This window comes from Microtus pennsylvanicus, chromosome 1 (assembly GCF_037038515.1).
Source record: "Microtus pennsylvanicus isolate mMicPen1 chromosome 1, mMicPen1.hap1, whole genome shotgun sequence".
Classification (NCBI taxonomy): Eukaryota; Metazoa; Chordata; class Mammalia; order Rodentia; family Cricetidae; genus Microtus; species Microtus pennsylvanicus.
This window is the reverse complement of record NC_134579.1, coordinates 211,393,005-211,411,072: the sequence shown is the minus strand read 5'-3', so window position 1 is coordinate 211,411,072 and position 18,068 is coordinate 211,393,005. Positions and strand designations below refer to the sequence as shown.

The 18,068-nt window shown below is 50.5% G+C and overlaps 1 protein-coding gene across 13 annotated transcripts in view; it reads right to left on the bottom strand.

The window, feature by feature from the left end:
* Synj2 (synaptojanin 2) overlaps positions 1-18,068 on the bottom strand; it is a 101,544-nt gene that overhangs the window by 10,696 nt on the left and 72,780 nt on the right. For 9 of the 13 annotated variants that reach the window (XM_075950464.1, XM_075950434.1, XM_075950397.1 and 6 more), the window contains 10 exons: positions 16,358-16,498; positions 14,080-14,272; positions 10,690-10,848; positions 8,779-8,935; positions 7,661-7,778; positions 6,367-6,585; positions 6,192-6,270; positions 5,539-5,707; positions 4,327-4,494; positions 715-827 (listed from right to left, as the gene is read on the bottom strand). In XM_075950464.1, the coding sequence (XP_075806579.1) occupies positions 715-827; positions 4,327-4,494; positions 5,539-5,707; positions 6,192-6,270; positions 6,367-6,585; positions 7,661-7,778; positions 8,779-8,935; positions 10,690-10,848; positions 14,080-14,272; positions 16,358-16,498 (1,516 nt within the window). Of the gene's footprint in view, positions 1-714; positions 828-2,884; positions 3,020-4,326; positions 4,495-5,538; positions 5,708-6,191; positions 6,271-6,366; positions 6,586-7,660; positions 7,779-8,778; positions 8,936-10,689; positions 10,849-14,079; positions 14,273-16,357; positions 16,499-18,068 lie in introns of all 13 variants that reach the window. The other 4 variants (XM_075950385.1, XM_075950425.1, XM_075950417.1 and 1 more) reach the window with 1 other exon arrangement.

The following is an 18,068-nucleotide window of genomic DNA, read 5'->3' as shown; positions in this document are numbered from 1 at the left end:
CAGGCAGAGCTGGGGAGCAGTCTTAGGCCGTGCCTTCCACGGTCTGTGTATGAAAATCCCTCATGTTTCCCGACAGCACTGTCTTCCTCTTCACTCAGCTCCTGGGTCACCTGAGAGCCACTTTCAACCAGTCAACGTCTCAGCCTGCCTCGACTGCCTATGGCAGCCTGGCCCAGCTTGCCAGTCTGTACATCCTCCTGGGCACATCAGCGCAGCCTTCCCTTCCTTGCCACCAACCCTCGCCTGCACGTCCATCAGCAGTTTGGGACTCCCCCAGATGAGCCCCCTGCCCTCTCTCACCTTGCAGTTTTTCAGAACCATGCTTTGGCAGGATTCAGGCCCAGTGGGTCTCTAACCTGACACCAACATGGAGAAACACATCTGACCTTATCCTGTTCCCTTTGCCACTAACTGCTCTATAGCGCTAGACAAAGCTAAGAACTGCAAGGGAGCCTAAGAGGGGTCTGGGAGTGGGCGGTTTGCTTTGCAGGGACACTGGGGTGACTTATCCCAGCGTCTTCTCCTACAGCACAACCACCTAACAGTCCTGGAAAGAAGATGCAACTAAGCATTAGGGGTTTGGGGAATGAGTGATGGGCAGGGGGAGGGTTAAGGAGACAGAGGTACATATTCCTTGAAAAGGCACTCCACATGATCTTGGGGTGGGGCACCCCTTGACGTGCTAACCACTTCCCGGGGAGCCAGAGGACTCACTGGTTGCTGAGGTGCTCCTGGAAGGAGCTTCGCAGTCTGCAAGATTGAATACTGCCCGTGGGTGCCGGAGGAGATGGAAACATCGGAGGCTGACTTTTTCACCACCAGGCCAGCTGCGGAGAGGACAGGCAGTCAGCTTCGGCGGCTTGGTAACACGGTAGCAAGCTACAGGAAGTTGGGAGGGGGCAGCGGCAGAGGCAGACATAGCCACGGTCAGGAGTACAGACTCGCAAGCCATATAGAGTGCTCCCAGGCAGGCCCCATAAGACTCTCCCAAGTTTCTCTTTGGGGCTGTGGCTGTGGGTTAGCAGTAGAGTGTTCACACAGCATAGACAAGGCCCTGGGCTCCACCACGAGAAACTAAGCAGGTTTTCTGTCTGTGAGAGCTTGGCCTATTGGCACAGACTGTCTAGAGAAGCAGATCTAGAATACAAATCTAAATCTAACACACAGGGGGTTCTAATCTGACATACAAACCAATTGATTTTTAAGTGGATTAAGACATTATTATCAGGACCAATTATTTCAAATGTTATTGTTTAACATTTTGTGTGTGTGTACAAAAGCACGTGTGTGTGTGTGTGTGTGTGTGTGTGTGTGTGTGTGTGAGGGCACGCACATGCCACAGCACATGTAAGGACAGAGGACGGTCTGGGGTATCGGTCCTTATCTTTCAACTGGTTTGAGACAGTTTGCACTGCATGCTGCAGGGTAACTGGTTCTCAAGGTTCTGGGGATTCCCCTACTTCCTCTTCCCATCCTGCGTTAAGAATGCTGAGATTAAAGATGGCATTTGGAGCACACCGGCTTTTACACAGATTCTGGTGATCTGAGGTCCACAGAGCCCACTGCAGAGGTCATCAGGCTGTGTGATGAATGTTTTCCCCACTGAGCCATCTTCCCAGCCCCAGAACATTTGCTTGCTTGGTTTGTTTTTTCTTAATATTTGAGAGACAAAGAAGTCCTAGAGTTAAGGTTACCTTTTGCTTTAGACATTAATGTCTTAGAATATTTAATGACACAGTCAGTGGAATAAAAATAAATGACCTAGCAAAAGTGATGACTATTCATTAAAAAAAAATTGCCAGAATTAGGGATTGCGCTTCATGCCTCATGCAAGTTAGGCTAGCACACAGCCCCAGCCCTTAAACTTTTTCTTTGGACATAGTGTATAGATACCCATGTAACTAGAAAAACAATGGAAGTCTTTTGATTAAAACTGCTACTTGTAGGTAGCCAAGTAATTTTTACATCTTGATTCTTCTCTATAATTCTTTATTTTTATTAAAGCTCTAAAATATTATGATTTCTAAATTTTATTTATGTAACTCTCAAATTATTTTTTGAGACAGTCTCACTAAGGAACCCATACTGGCCTGGGCACACTCTCCTCTTGCTGCGGTCTCACACCCCAGCACCTTATAAACGCAATATTCAGTATCACTTCTATTTCCTGAGTCTAAGCCCACAAAAGCAAAGAGATGCTGCTAGCTCAACACTGGTTACTGCTCTACGTTAGCTTCGGGTGAACCTGATTTGGAAAGGAATGGCTTAGAAAAGTCTGTGTTTGACTGCCGCAGTTTGGGGGAAAGTAAATCATAATGGCGTAGAACAGAGACAAGTCAGAAGCAAGCCACAAGGTTATTCTGAGGTTAAGGCAAGTTTGATAGGAGAAGCATTGTCAGAGGAGCTGGACAATGCAATCTCTCATCCTAAGAGAGCCTGCATCAAACAGGGCTCATCCCCAGAGCGCCAGAACAGGAGCGAAGGGGGATCGCGGCTTGGGCTAGCGGCATGCATGCTGGGGTCTCCGGGTGAACCAGAGTCCTCAAGGCCTGTCTGGGCATCTGTCAGGGAAGCAAGCACCTGACTGAAAGGTTAGGGAAATTCCCTCAAAGGGCTGCAGCCATTTCTACACACGGTTTCAAATGTAAGGTGTCTGGAAGCCAAAGCCAAGTTCCTGGAGGAAGAGCTTTGGCACGGCTTTGTTTCGCACACCCTGAGGAACCAATGAACATTTGCTAGACGCGGACAGTAAGGTACCCGGGAGGGGGAAGGGGAGCATCAGAAGGGACTCAGCAGGAGTCTACAGCTGTGTTTTCCATAGCAGGAGGTGTGTGGTTAATTCCCAGCAGGCACGGTGGCAAGCTCAGAGCAAGCAAAGTCTTACTTGGAGGGGGGGGTCTCTGTGGTGGGTGAGGTGGCCGAGGCCTATTGGGGACGGACAGGGACCTGCTTGGAGAACGGTGGCGAAAATCCCCAACAACTTCCAGCTCCTGCTTTAACTTCACCAGGTCAGCGTCGTCTGGAGGACATGGCAGCTGTGAGAAAGATGGTCTCTTCCCAACGCAAGGTTCAGAAATGGCTTTGTGCAGAGAGCACGCCAAGGGAGGTGCCATGGGATACCCAGCTAGGCCGGTTCAGACGCGAGAGCCCTCTGCAGGAGGGCGGGGTGTATGCCCAATGCCTGCTTGGAACACTCAGCGAACTCTGGGCTTGGTTTACCAGACTGGAGAAATCCAGGTATGTTTTAATGTATAGACCCACTTCCTTTCAAAATGACCAGCCAACACATGTACACAAGTAAATGACACAGTGAAACCAGAGTTACTAAAATTCACCCCCCTCAATAGAGAAGAGAGCTTAATTCCTCATTCTAAAATGTTTCTACTGATTTGGAAGCTGAGAAGCATCTTTTCTTTGTTAGCCTAGCACCTTGGATACTAGGAGCTTCATTCAGCTAGCCATGACTGGCCTGGGACATTCCTCTGAGAAGAACAGAGAGAAGACCAGAGGAATGCAAAGGCCACAGACGCTGACCCTGTGTCAGCCACTGTCTTTGTCACACTGTCCCACACACCTGGCCAAATCGGAATATTTATGGCAGACTCAGCAATTCAAAAGGTTAAGACCAACCAGCGGTGCTAGAGCGGCAAGCTACCGATCAGTTGGGGGGGGGGGAACATTATCTAATCCAAGGAACATGAGGGTAGGCAGGTCTTTGGACCTCTCTTGACAAGGAAACGCCTTAATTCCCTGTCAGCCACGCTCTATTTCCAGCCCTAGCTCAAGGATCCTGTGGGCTAAGGCTTCTCTCCAGTTAGGGGCAGAGTGACTGATGGTGGGGAATTCTGGATGGATCAGAGTCTACTGTATCTAACACTCGACCATTTAACCCAGGATACGAATTCATCCCCCATGCCCCCTTTTGCTCTCCTTGATTCTAAACTGTATAATATGACATCATGTGACTGAAGAAGGACATCAAAGTGTCGAGACTGAGCGTGTCTCTTTGGGAGTCCCTGAAGATTCGAAAAGTATTGGGGGACAAAGTCACAAATGTCAAACCAGCTTCCAGAGAGATGTGGCCCCTTGAGTACATAAAGGCAACAGGACGGACATCTCTGGGTAGGCGTGTCACACAAACAAACACCGTAAAATGAATGAGCCAGAGGAAACAGGTGTGTGGCACGCGGAGCCCTCCCAGGGCCAAGCTCTGTCACTCTATGCTGGATGACCCTCTCCCGGGACCTATGCACTTGACAGCAGACCTTCAAGAGCAAAAGGGGACACCGCTCCAACCCTACCCTGGGAAAGCGGGGGAGGAGCTACCTTTGTACGTTGGCTGTTGCTTCTTTTTAGTTAGTGCTGGAGATTTGCTGACAGGGGCTGAGGAGCTCATGACATCGGGAGAGTCGTCGCCACCAAGTTCACCGTCTGAGACCACAGGCTGGCCAAACTCATCCACTAAATAATCGTCGTCGTCTTCGGGAACATCCCCTTTGAGGAAGAACAAATTGCATGAAAGTCATCAGGGCGCAGCAAGCAGCCCAGCCTTCGACCAGTGGGACTGTCTTGCTGGCTGTCAATCTGATTGGCTTGCGGATGTCTTTGAGAAGGTGTCTGTGGGGATGCGACCAGAGAGGATGTGGGGGAGGAAGAACTCATGCAGATCCCTAGGCCTGGAGGCCCAACTGGAATAAGATGACACTGGAATTTTCTCCTGCTTCCTGTGCCTTGTGGGGAGCGGAGTAGCCACTCTCATATGCTTTCGTACCACAATGTTCTTGCCTTGCCAGAGACCCAGATTCAATGGAACCAAAGGCTATTATCCAGTTAGATGTGTGTCAACACAAGCTGGAGTCTTTAGGGAAGGGGGATCTCAGTTGACAACATGCTTCCGGAAGATTGCCCGTAAACAAGTCTGGGGGACATTTTCTTAACTGATGTGGTTGGCCTGGCCGGGGACTCATGGTCCTAGATGTTATAACAAAGGGGGCTGAGCAGGTCCCGGGGAGCAAGCCTGTAAGGAGCATCCTCCGCAGCCTCTGCCTCAAGCTCCTGCCTGACTTCCTTCAGAGAAGGACTGTGACGTGGCGCTGCAAGCTAAAGCAAATCCTTCCCTTCCAAGTTGCTTTCGGTCATGGTTTTATCAAAGTAGAAGGAACCCTAATGAAGACAGCTATGGACCTACGAACCGTGACCAAAATGCAGAATTCCTCCCTTATAAAGGAATTTGGACACAGTGAAGCCAACGTAACTACCACAAGAATTCTATGGCCAGGTCCCTAGGCCAGCTTCCCACCTCAGTTCATGCCCATTGCTAACAGCCTCTAGGCCTGTTAATACACATGAGGACATCTAGCCCCTTTCCAGTTCCCTGCATCGTCTCCATATGTGAACACTGGAACACACGAATGTGACCCACTGCTGTCACACAGAGACAACTTCCACACTTCACGTGCCCTCCGTAGCCTTTGTGAAGTGGGGTTTTGGGTGAGGCTCGCCCATCCCTCACCTGTCCTTCCTGGCAGGGTCACTCACCTTCTGACTCATAGTCCAGACTCGTGAAGTCAAAGTTCTCCTCCAGCAAGCAGGAGTTGGCGGTGGGCGACACGGGGGCCATGCTGTCGCGCTTCCGGATGAGCTCCTCCCTCAGGCCCTTCAGCCAATCTTTGGTTTTTGGTCGGATCTTCACGGCTCTGCCTTTCACCTGGGAGGCCAGCCGGCAAGCGGGAACAGAGAAAAGTCACCAGTTTCCTTTGGTCACAGCTCTCTCTCCCAAACTGTGCATTCATGACAATTTGCTAAGGGAACCCAAAGTCCGGATCCCAGGTGAGCTCAGTACAGCTCACACGTAGAAATTGAATGAACACCTCCAGCTTTTCATTCTGTGCAAATTTAAACCAGGATCATAGCGAAATGGAACTAAGTGTGAGCTGCACGCCCCATAACAGTCTCAGGAGAAAGGAGGGAAGCGCTCCCCGTTAGGTGGGAGCGGAAACCCACTGGGAACCCCAGTTTCAGCTTCTGCAAATGGGACAGGCCAGCTCCAAGACACAAGACCCAGATGGAGAATCTGAGTCGTGACGCACTATGGTGCCAACACAGGCAGGGCACCGGCCAGTGGAAATCATGGCCGTGTAACTATGGGGACGGGCCAGCTCTACACCACAGTGTGACTGAGAGCCCCTCACCTTCATGCCGTCCACGTCTAGCACACTGAGAGCCGAGTGGCTGTCTGCGAAAGTCACCAGCATCTGCCCTTGGTTGATCCTGCGATAGGGATTAGCCAGTCAATACTAGGATATTTAATGTGGCTCTCCCGGACCCCACGGACACCCCAGAACATACATCTGAGCAGTGGGTTACCTGACCAGAATAATCGTCCCATAATTCCCCAAAGTCTGCATAAGCTCTGTGCGCAGGTCCTCGGGAAATTCATTTTTCTCTTCTAGGGTTGGTGACTGAAGGTTCACAACAACGGTGGCATCCAGTGGGCCTTGGACAGAGGACACTTCCTGGAAAACCCTCTCCCGGGCTCCCACGTCCACCTCCTGCACCTCCACCTCCACAATGGCCAGCACAGGTCTGCGTTAGACGGGAAAAGGAAACGGTGGAGAGCCGTTGGCCTAGGCAGGTGTCTCATCCCAGCCTCTAACCTGCCCATCCCCCAGAGCTGTTAGCTCATGAGCCTGGACTGCCAGCCCTAGGCATCACACTCTGCTGGAGCACAAGCTCGTCACATGACTAGATGGCAATTTATGGTAGGAGTCTCAACACACGGTTTCTTTGGGTTTATAGAGCTCATTTCTAAGGAAACACCAGAAATTAGGATAAAGATTCCCACAAAGACTGTTTCCCCTCGACACTGCTGAGGGGAGGGATAAAAGAATCGGGGCCTAACGTTCTGACTCGCTAGCCGATCCAGGATTACGACTCTCCTCCTCCTTCCTTCCTTTGAAGAACCTTATACAGTTCTGGTAGCAACTGCAGGAGAATTAAACCTCCCTTGCCTGTACCATCTTATGCTGCCTCCTTCTACCGTTGCTGGCAAGGTATCCCACAAGCTAGCAAATCCCCTCAGAAGCTATCATCAGCCTGTCCTCTCCCTGCCGTCTGCCGTCTCCTGTTCTTAGCCCACAGCGGCTGAGGGTAAATGACATCTCGAAGTGTCTAACAACTTGAACCCAAGAAATAAAAACCATACAGTATTCGCCACAATGCAAATACTGGATGAAAAGCGACATCTACAGGTGAGTGGGTCAGTCCCATGGCTCTGCTTAGAGCTGGACGGTGGGTGCAAAGGAGTGGACCAGATCTGTAAGCTGCACAAGACTTTAGCTTGAAAACTAACGGGAAAGCCAGCTGTGCAGTGGAACACCTGGGAACACCGAAGATACAACATTGTGCAGGTCGTATCTTTGAAATTTCCATAAATGACATCATTTGTAATATAGAGCAATGACAAAATGCTAACAATTATTACCATTAATTATGGTGGGTACACAGATCCTCCCCCCCCATGCACATGCATGCACGCACACACACACACACACACACACACACACACACACACACACACACTCCTTCCAGTCCTCACAGGGACGCGTGTCGGGATCCTATGCAGAAGTGGAGCCAATGCTCTCACCAGCCAGGGCCATACCTGTGATCAGATGCTTGGAGCTCTGCACGGCCGTAGTACTTGAGAGTTCCTGGAGACCAGGTGTGTCTGATTCTGGTGTCGCCATCTAGATCACTGTCTAGAAGGTTGAGTTCTCCAGCTGCTCATGAAGTTCCATTCAGAATGTCAACAGCCAACAGGAGACACAAAACCACATCAGTATCTACGAATGGATGTATGACTGCCTGCAGCAAAGATCTCTGCCCCTAACCACCTTGGCCCAGGCTCATTTGCTTCCCTAGCCCCCACCCATGACCCTTGAGCTTGAAATTTGCCTTGGGATGCTCTGGGGCTGGGGTGAAAACACCATGGCACCCTTTCACCCCCACCCCCGGCTCATGTCTGAAGCTAAGGACCAGGGTCCAGCAGTCCACTGCCTCTGAGACCCGCAGTCTTTGCACAGTGAGAGACACTGAGGTTCAGAAGCCAGAACTATCTGGCCCTGCCTCTCAGTACTCCGGGAGCATGCAGATGTTCTCAGACTAACCGGAAAGAAAATATCTGTCTTCTACCTGTAGCTCTAGTTTCCTGGCTTTGAAATCTCCATAGACCCCTCTCTTTGAAAGTGGAGAGCCTGTTTGTATTCTAGATTGCAGGCACTCTGACTTTAATGAGATTCGCCTCCCTTCTAGGCATCAATGACTTCAAAATAAACTTCACAATTAAGTAATTAAAAAAAATTGAGTCTGGCTCATGTTCCATTTGGAATTGAGGCTTTAAGAGGTAAGAATCTGGTTGAAGAAAATGGGCTCGATAAAGTATCCAAATGATGTCAGGAGTAGTGAGAGATAGCCCAAAAGGGGCTTGATGAAAGTATCTGAGTGGTGTCAGGAGTGGGGAGAGATAGCCCATGACTTTGGTCCTCTTTCTCCCCAGGATAAAGGGAAGAGGGTTGGTGGGAGCAGCCACGATCTAGAGACAGAACCAGCATAGAGGTGGCTCAAAGAGAGTGACTTCTAGAATGATTTGGTATCATGTGGTTGATTCATTGAGAAAAATGTGGTTCACACGGCCAGGCCCCTGGGCTGAATGACTGGTTCTTTCCCTCTGTGTTAGTTCTCATTGCCCCCCGTTTGTCTCAGCAGACAGAGGACACTCACCTGTCTTATCATACGGATGTTTCTTTCTCCACCACAGCACCCTGTCTGTCCAGGCTGGGGTACGGCACTTGTCACTTGTATCGTAGGCAGCTGATCCAACATCATACTTGTAGGTGGGTCCAAAGTTAATGGTTCCTTCATGAAAGTCTTTAAAAATCTATATGGAGAAAGAAATCACAAGGCTAACTTCAGAAATAATAATAAAATAAAGAGGTGCATTCCAAAGTGTTCTAAAAAGTAGTAGAATCTGTGTAGGTAAATATGTCTAATATTGGACATAAATGGCTTTTAATAGCTGGACACACCCACACCACTGCGGTACCTTGCTCTTCCTCTGCATCCCTGCCTGTCACCTCTGTCACTCTTGGAGACAGAGAAGGGATCACAGGACAGGGTCGCTGTGCTCATGTGGGCATTCCAGTGCCAGTACACAATGTGTTCCAGGCTGGAGCAAAGGCTGCCTCACTTGATGTAGCGGAGAAGGCAATGAGAATTAGGTGGAGGCAGAGAAAAGATTCGCAGGGGGATACGGCTCATCTGTATACTTCACAGTTAGAGCAAACCTCAAAATGGTGGCCCAGTCTCGTTTTGTGGAGGGAGAGATACCTTTTCTCTTTCCTGTGCATTGAAGCGGCCGCATTCTCGAAGACAAAGGGCACGCTCACATACTGGCTGCTAGGAGAGTGGGACTTTGAAGTAGGCCATGGTCTTAGCTGGAGAGGCTAAGCTGTGGGCACCTGGAAGCTGGCTGCTCTGACTCTAAAGAGCTGAAGACAAGTCTATAGCCCAGTGGTCCTCATCCTTCCTAACGCTGCTACCCTTGAACACAGTTCCTCATGTTGTGGGGCCCCCAAGCGTGAAAGTTTTTCATTGCTACCTCATAACTGTAGTTTTGCTACTGCTTTGTGACCTTCAAGGGGATCTTGACCCACAGGTAAAAAACCACTACTATACCCAAACCTGGGTCATTCATGCCATGCCTTTGGTGACCTTAGGAACCTGGTCCATGGCGCCGGGCGGTGGTGGCGCACGCCTTTAATCCCAGCACTCAGGAGGCAGAGGCAGGCGGATCTCTGTGAGTTTGAGGCCAGCCTGGTCTAGAAGAGCTAGTTCCAGGACAGGAACCAAAAAACTACGGAGAAACCCTGTCTTGAAAAATCCAAAAATAAAAAAAAAAAAGAAACCTGGTCCAAGGTTACCACATGTGCACTCTGTGAGGGAGAACGCAGACAAGAAAGGGACAACACCAAACATTATGAGCGGAGTCCAAAGTGTCACCCTGTAGTTTTTGATACCAGAAACAAAGCATCCCTACAAAGACCACAAGTGCACAGATTGATGAGTGCATTGGCTCAGGTAGACCGTGCACACCAGTGTTCAACACCTCCAACACAGTGGTCCATCTGACGTGTCACAGGGGGACACGAGAAGACAACCATGACCCAGGCTGAGCTCAGGTAGACCATGCACACCAGTGTTCAACACCTCCAACACAGTGGTCCATCTGACATGTCACAGGGGGACACGAGAAGACAACCATGACCCAGGCTGAGCACAGACCCTCTCTGGGGAGTCTCAGAGGAGCTGACTCCATCTGTCTAAAAGTACAGGACACTGTGCATTAGAGGTGGGGGAAAGTGGCCACCTCTCACTCCTCCCACTGTGAGACAGCCTCTCAGCCTTAGCAAGACACAGGGACCCTGTGTGTGACCAGCCAGGGCCTAATTGTGTTCAGCAGGCTGTGTGACTATACTGTCTTGCTTTTCTCATTTCAGAAAATGCTGTGTGTCTTCTACACCATCAGAGCCCGTGCTAAAGCAACTCACAGTTCTAACATGGGAGTACCTGCATTTAGTAGATGATACTCGGCACCGTGACAGTTACGGAAAAGACCTTAAAGGTACAACTTACTTTCCCACTTGACTTCTGTAGCTGTAACTGGTCAAATTCCATAAGTTTCTTCCAGTCCTGGCGTTTAACAAAATAGAAGACTTCTTCATAGGTAAGATCGATGCGGTAGTTGAAATCACCACACCAAAACACGTAATCGTGGGAAAAGATGTTTCGCCCCTAAGTTGTAAAGAACATTGCCAAGTATGAGGAAGGTGGGGGAGGGGAAAGGAACAAACCTTTGGGTATTTCTCCTAAAATGTTAAGTTTTCCGCCAGAGTGTCTCATTTTTACCTAACCCCATAAACTTTCCAAGAAACCCTTACGTAATCTGCTTTTCTGTTTAATTAGTTATTTTTTTGAGTTAGGGCCCCGTGCTGCCCAGACCTAGTCAAGGTAACAGGAGTGCGCCGCCACACCCAGGTGTACACAGTGCAGGATAACAGGAGACGTCTCCTCAGCTCTGCTTTCCTGTCTTATACAACAGTGCTCTTGAGCGGTCCAGACAAAGTCCCAAACAACAGCCACTCTATCACTGTGCTCCTCCTTGCTATGTCTGAATCTTGAGAGGTGTTTCCCAGACGCTCAGCATGAAGGAACCGCGTGCAGCACTGGAGACTTCTCCATCACTCCCCTGCCTCCCATCCTGCCCAGCAGGAGCCAATCATCTGCAGCCAGTCCTTCCAGAGCTCCTCCCTGGCACAACGACCGTAGCTGTGACACACGGACCAGCACAGCTGCTGTGACACAGGGCTCTGCTCCAAGTGAACCCTATATCCTTACAGGGCCCACACAGCAGACACTAAGGTGACCCCTCCCTCTGTGTGTGAATTGTGTAACTCACCGAAAGCCACGCTGTTGACTGAGGGAGCCACCGGCCAACGGCCAGTACAGGCCAAGTATTTTGAACAGACCAAACGTGGTGGTTTGAATAAGAACGGCCCCCATAGGCTCCTAAAATTGAATGCTTAGGGTGTGACACTATTTGAAAAGATTAGGAGGTGTGGCCTTGTGGGAGTAGGTGTGGCCTTGTTGGAGTGGGTGTGGCCTTGTAGAGGGAAATGCGTCACTGGGGGTGGGCCCAGTGTCACTCTGTTGCTGCTGTCTGTGGATCTGCATGCACCATGTCGGCCTGCATGCTACCATACTCCCTGTCGTGCTGGTGATAGACTAAGCCTCTGAAACTGTAAGCAAGCCCCAATTAAACACTTTCTTTTAAAAGAGCTGCCGAGCTCATGGTGTCTCTCACAGCAACAGAGGACTGATTAAGGCAAAATGCAAGTGATTTTAAATTAATTTAAATTTCAATAGCTGCCTGTGGTCAGTGGCTATTGTAATCCACACAGCCAGTACAGAGAACTAGTCTATAGTTCATTCAACTTTTCTTTCTACCAAAGGAGGAGGAGGAGGAGGAGGAGGAAGAGGAGGAGGAAGAGAAGGACCATATAGAAAAACTTTCAATTATTGGAATGCATCCAGAGTATACTGTTTCAAAGTTCCCATTTTCAAGTAAGAAAGAGCAAATTACACACAAATCGAAATTTCCCTAACTTATATCTTCTTTAACTTGAGAAATAAAAACAAAAGCGCGGATCTGGATACTCATAATTGAAACCAGATGCACTTTTGCTGTGCCTCGATTCCTTGGGAGGGCCAATCTTAAAGGCCCTGTTCTCCCAGGGAACTGATCTGTGCAAAAGGAGAATTCTAGGAAGCTGGAGGGATCTGTGGCAAGGACATCTAAGTCATAATTTTCTGTCTAGCAAGCGGAGCCCACACATCAGGCTGAGGTGCTGGGGGTATCATCTTTACATGGGAAGGAGAACACTAAAATCTCAATTTGAAAATAAATATATTTCCGTTGACTTCAGCATGGAAATGTCTAGGTTGACACTAGAGGGCAGTGTGGCATGCATTACTGGAGACCTCAGGGCAGATAGGTTGGGGGACTACGGCTTTTCAGTCAGGATTGGCCAGTTTGGAAAAGGGAGTGTGTGTGTGTGTGTGTGTGTGTGTGTGTGTGTGTGTGTGTGCATCAGAAGAAAATAAAATCCACACTACCACCACGAAAAGGAAGTCATATTACTTGAATTAAAATCTTCTTCACATGACCACACGGATTTTCTTCCATCATCTGAACTGAAATACCCCAAAGTGCACCCAAGAAAAGCTAGGCCACCCAAGCAAGGACTTCTAGGAAGTTGAGGTAGGAGGTGATAGAACACTAGAGGACTCAGCCCCTCTTCTGAGAATGACAGCACACCTCCCCTCTCCCACGGTGGAGATTCTCATGGGGGTGATGGGAGTGAGGGTGGGGCTCCACTTAGCAATCTAGAAAGCCACATGTGGCAGAACTGAGCAGGCTGGCCCAGTGCACAGCCAACCAGTGCACAGCCACCCACTGCACAGCCAACCAGTGTACAACCAGCGCACAGCCAACCAGTGCACAGCCAACCAGTGCACAGCCAACCAGTGCACAGCCAACCAGTGCACAGCCAACCAGTGTACAACCAGCACACAGCCAACCAGCGCACAGCCAACCAGTGTACAACCAGCACACAGCCAACCAGTGTACAACCAGCACACAGCCAACCAGTGTACAACCAGCACACAGCCAACCAGCGCACAGCCAACCAGTGCACAGCCAACCAGTGCACAGCCAACCAGTGTACAACCAGCGCACAGCCAACCAGCGCACAGCCAACCAGTGTACAACCAGCGCACAGTCAACCAGTGCACAGCCACCCACTGCACAGCCAACCAGTGTACAACCAGCGCACAGTCAACCAGTGCACAGCCAACCAGTGTACAACCAGCACACAGCCAACCAGCGCACAGCCAACCAGTGTACAACCAGCACACAGCCAACCAGCGCACAGCCAACCAGTGTACAACCAGTGCACAGCCAACCAGTGCACAGCCAACCAGTGCACAGCCAACCAGTGCACAGCCAACCAGTGTACAACCAGCACACAGCCAACCAGCGCACAGCCAACCAGTGTACAACCAGCGCACAGTCAACCAGCACACAGCCACCCACTGCACAGCCAACCAGTGTACAACCAGCGCACAGTCAACCAGTGCACAGCCAACCAGTGTACAACCAGCACACAGCCAACCAGCGCACAGCCAACCAGTGTACAACCAGCACACAGCCAACCAGCGCACAGCCAACCAGTGTACAACCAGTGCACAGCCAACCAGTGCACAGCAAACCAGTGTACAACCAGCACACAGCCAACAAGTGCACAGCCACCCACTGCACAGCCCACCAGTGTACAACCAGCACACAACCAACAATTGCACAGCCATCCAGTGCACAGCCAACCAGTGCACAGCCACCAGTGCACAGCCAACCAGTGCACAGCCAAACTGCACAGCCAGTACACAGCCAACCCACATACCACTCACCGCAGGGAACGAGAGCTTGTGAGTGATCTCCCTGTAGTCTTCGTTCCTCTCCTTCACCTGAGACTGCCCGGCCGTCAGGTGGCTGCAGATGAAGCAGAAGCTGGTGCTGTGGAACTGGAAGCGGATGCCCACGGCGCCCTTATTCCCCGCCTTTCCCCCCATGCCAGTCTTCACGGTGTCGATGGCCACATCCCTGTAAAACAAGAATAGCACGTTCTGTGGGCTGTGGGAAGATATGAACCTATGAGACCACAGGAAATGGCCTGTAGCTGAGAGCCTGGAGATCAATGACGGTGGTCAACGGTCCTCACCGCTGAGCACAGCCTGAGTGGGAGGCATCTCTGTCAGGTAAGAAGGGGCTGTCAGGTCCTCCACCAGTATCCTGTGAGGCTACCGACATATACTCCTGTGTCTGCCCCATTCTCTCCCCAGCAGAAGCAGCGAGCATGTGAAGGGTTCAAAGAAAATGGTCCCCAAAGGGAGTGGCACTACTAGGAGGTGTGGCCTTGTTGCAGGAAGTATGTCACTGTGGAGGAGGGCTTTGAGGTCTCTTTGTCTCAAGCTTCCCTCAGTGTGACAGTCAGTCAACTTCCTGTTGCCTGCAAGATGTTCTCTCAGCTCCAGCACCATGTCTGCCTACATACCACCATGTTCCCTGCTCCCCTTCGTGATCATAATGGACTGAACCTCTGAAACTGGAAGGGAGCCACCCTCAGTTAAATGTTCCCTTTATAAGAGTGGCTGTGATCATGGTCTCTTCACAGCAATAGGAAATCCTAACCAGGACACAGTGTCTCCCTGCTGTGCCTCCCCACCCCTCAGCTTTCATGATGGACAACTTTGAGAACCAGGAAACAGGCTTGAAGCTGACCCAGGAGTTGGTCCCATAATGCCCTTGGTCAAATGCACTGGGGAAATGTGTCAGTGTGGTGTGGGAAGTCTTTCTGCATATGTGTTGCTTTTATTGGTTAATGAATAGGGCTGTTTCAGTCAGTGGCTGAGCAGAATAGAGCAAGGTGGGAATTCCAAGCAGACAGAGAAGAAAGCAGAGTCAAAGAGAAGCCATGTAACTGCCGTAGGAGACAGACGCCAAACAGTAGACCACAACCACATAGTAATACACAGATTAATCGAAATGGGTTAATTTAAGATATAAGAGCTAGCTATCAATACACTTAAGTGACTGGCCAAGCAGTGTTTTAATTAATACAGTTTCTGTGATTATTTTGGGTCTGGGTGGCCAGGAACGAACAAGCAGTCTCTGCCAACATCAGTGTGTAAGGTCCCAGGACCAGATGGTTGGCTACTCCATGTTTCTGTGAGCAGGCCACAGTTGGAGACTGCTGTTATACTTGCGACTTGGGAAACAAGCTGGGGGTGATAACTTGCCCAAGGGTTGGGTCAAACAGCCACAAGGCCAAAGGACAGGAAACTGAGGGCAAGGTGGGAAGTCCTCAGGCAGGCTTGGAACATCTGCCACTCTTCCACCTCACCCCTCCCTAGGACTTACCGTGAACCTTTACCCAGACTTCTACTAAACCTGGGACGCGACCAAGCTGTCCCAGTACCACAGTGACAGGAGTAGGGTCTTGGCTGTGTTTCTAAGGTATAGAAGATGATGAATGAAGAGGCCAAGGGCCACCATAGGGCATTCAAGTGGCCCTCCCTAGATGGAGGAGGTGCTTGGCTAGGTCTCAGGATACTCACTAGCAATTAGTAACCCCCAGGCCACCAGCAAGACCATGCAGCAACAGGAGAGGATGAGAAAGCCAGAAAAAGGCGAACTCCTCCAGTGCCTAACGTACACACACCCTCTCCTAGAGACGCCCATTTCCTGGGGCTAACCTTTCCTCACACTTGCAAAGCCCTCACCTTAGAGAGGTGATGACGAGGTAAATGGATCCTACCTAGAATTCTACAGAGACAACTCACTGGAGATTCCCAGAGCAGTCCGCTCAGCACTTGCTCAGAGCATTCCTGTCTAGGAAAAGTGAGTGAGACACCCGCTCCTCACCCTGCCTGAGCTTGCTTGATATCGGTCCTGACTCCTCCAAGGAGGCCAGTTTCCTGAGTTAGGATTTTCCCCTGGTGACTTTTTAATTGCCAGACAATATTCAATTCAAGCCCATTTTCCCTCAGGAGACTTGCTCTGTGTACTGAGAATAAAGGCTGGTCCTGTTTCCTGCTGGAGTCGGGGGAGGTGGGCATGGGAGGAAGTCACAGAACAAAACCCAGACTCACAAGTGTCCCCAGATGCTCATAAACTACGTGCTCTTACCTGATGAATGGGACGTGGTAGGGGCGTACAAAGATATAAAGACAGACGCCCACCAGCTGCGCCGAGGTCAGGAGGATGTACCTATGGGACCGGGAGATGGCTTTTTGCAGTTGCTCGCTCCACATCTTCCTGTTGGTGGTGCTGAGAAGGCAAAGAAGTCAGAGATGCCTCATGCTGCTGGTGGGAAGCACCCGTTTCCCACTGCCCACCCTGTGGCCTCCATGCGTCTTTTCTACGGGTTTTATTTCACGCTGCCTGTACCCCAACACAAGTGCCAGGCATCAATCCCTCCCACAAACTTCGACACGTTTTTGCTTTATTTTTGAGTTTTTGGTGGTAGTGGGGATTGAACCTAGGGCATTGCGCATGCCAGGCCAGGAAACTACTACTGAGCAGCAGCAACCCTCTTTTTCACTTTCTGAGACAGTAACTCATTAACAAGCCCAGGCTGGACTTGAACTTACTCTGTAGCGCAGGCAGACCTGGATCTTGCTTCTACCTCAGCCTCCTGAGTAGCTGGTGTGACAGGTCTGCGACACCAGGCCCAGCTCTGATTGTATCTCACACACCACAGTGGCTTCCCCGGTCCCTGACACCCAAGCACAATAAGGATCTTCTGCTAAGATCACCCCAGAGCCTGCTTTATTAATTCTAAAATCTCCTTAAGGGATGATGAGATGGCCCAGTGGGTAAAAGAACTTGCCACCAAACCTGACATCCTGAGTTCAAGCTCCAAGACCCACAAAGTGGAAGGAGAGATCAGTTCCCATAAGTCATGCTCTGACCTCCACATGGCACTGTGGTGCAATGGTGTGTGCGTAGACACACACGATGTTAAAAATTAAAGAGTTCCTTGAAATAAGACAGTCACTTATGGAGGGTGAATGTCTGGTTGACTTTATAGTAAGTCTTGACCCAGTAGTTTGGAGTCTCCCTTTCTGCCTGGTGTGAAGAGGGGGCACTTCTTAGCAACCCCCACAGGGTGCTAATCCTCCTCACTTCTTCCCAGGCAATCTCCTTGAAACACTTCCTGCCCCCAAGGCAGCGTGACTTAGCCATAACACAACACCCAGGCTGGAACACTTCACAAAAGACACACCAGTGCCTCCTTTTGTTTGTTCAATCAGGAGGAAAAGAGGACCAGAGCCTTCATCAGCCAGTGTGTGCAGGGAAGAGAGGACCGGAGCCTCCATCAGCCAGTGTGTGCAGGGAAGAGAGGACCGGAGCCTCCATCAGCCAGTGTGTGCAGGGAAGAGAGGACCAGAGCCTCCATCAGCCAGTGTGTGCAGGAAGAGAGGACCAGAGCCTCCATCAGCCAGTGTGTGCAGGGAAGAGAAGACCAGAGCCTCCATCAGCCAGTGTGTGCAGGAAGAGAGGACCAGAGCCTCCATCAGCCAGTGTGTGCAGGAAGAGAGGACCAGAGCCTTCATCAGCCAGTGTGTGCAGGAAGAGAGGACCAGAGCCTTCATCAGCCAGTGTGTACAGGAAGAGAGGACCAGAGCCTTCATCAGCCAGTGTGTGCAGGAAGAGAGGACCAGAGCCTCCATCAGCCAGTGTGTGCAGGAAGAGAGGACCAGAGCCTCCATCAGCCAGTGTGTGCAGGAAGAGAGGACCGGAGCCTCCATCAGCCAGTGTGTGCAGGAAGAGAGGACCGGAGCCTCCATCAGCCAGTGTGTGCAGGAAGGAGAGGACCAGAGTCTCCATCAGCCAG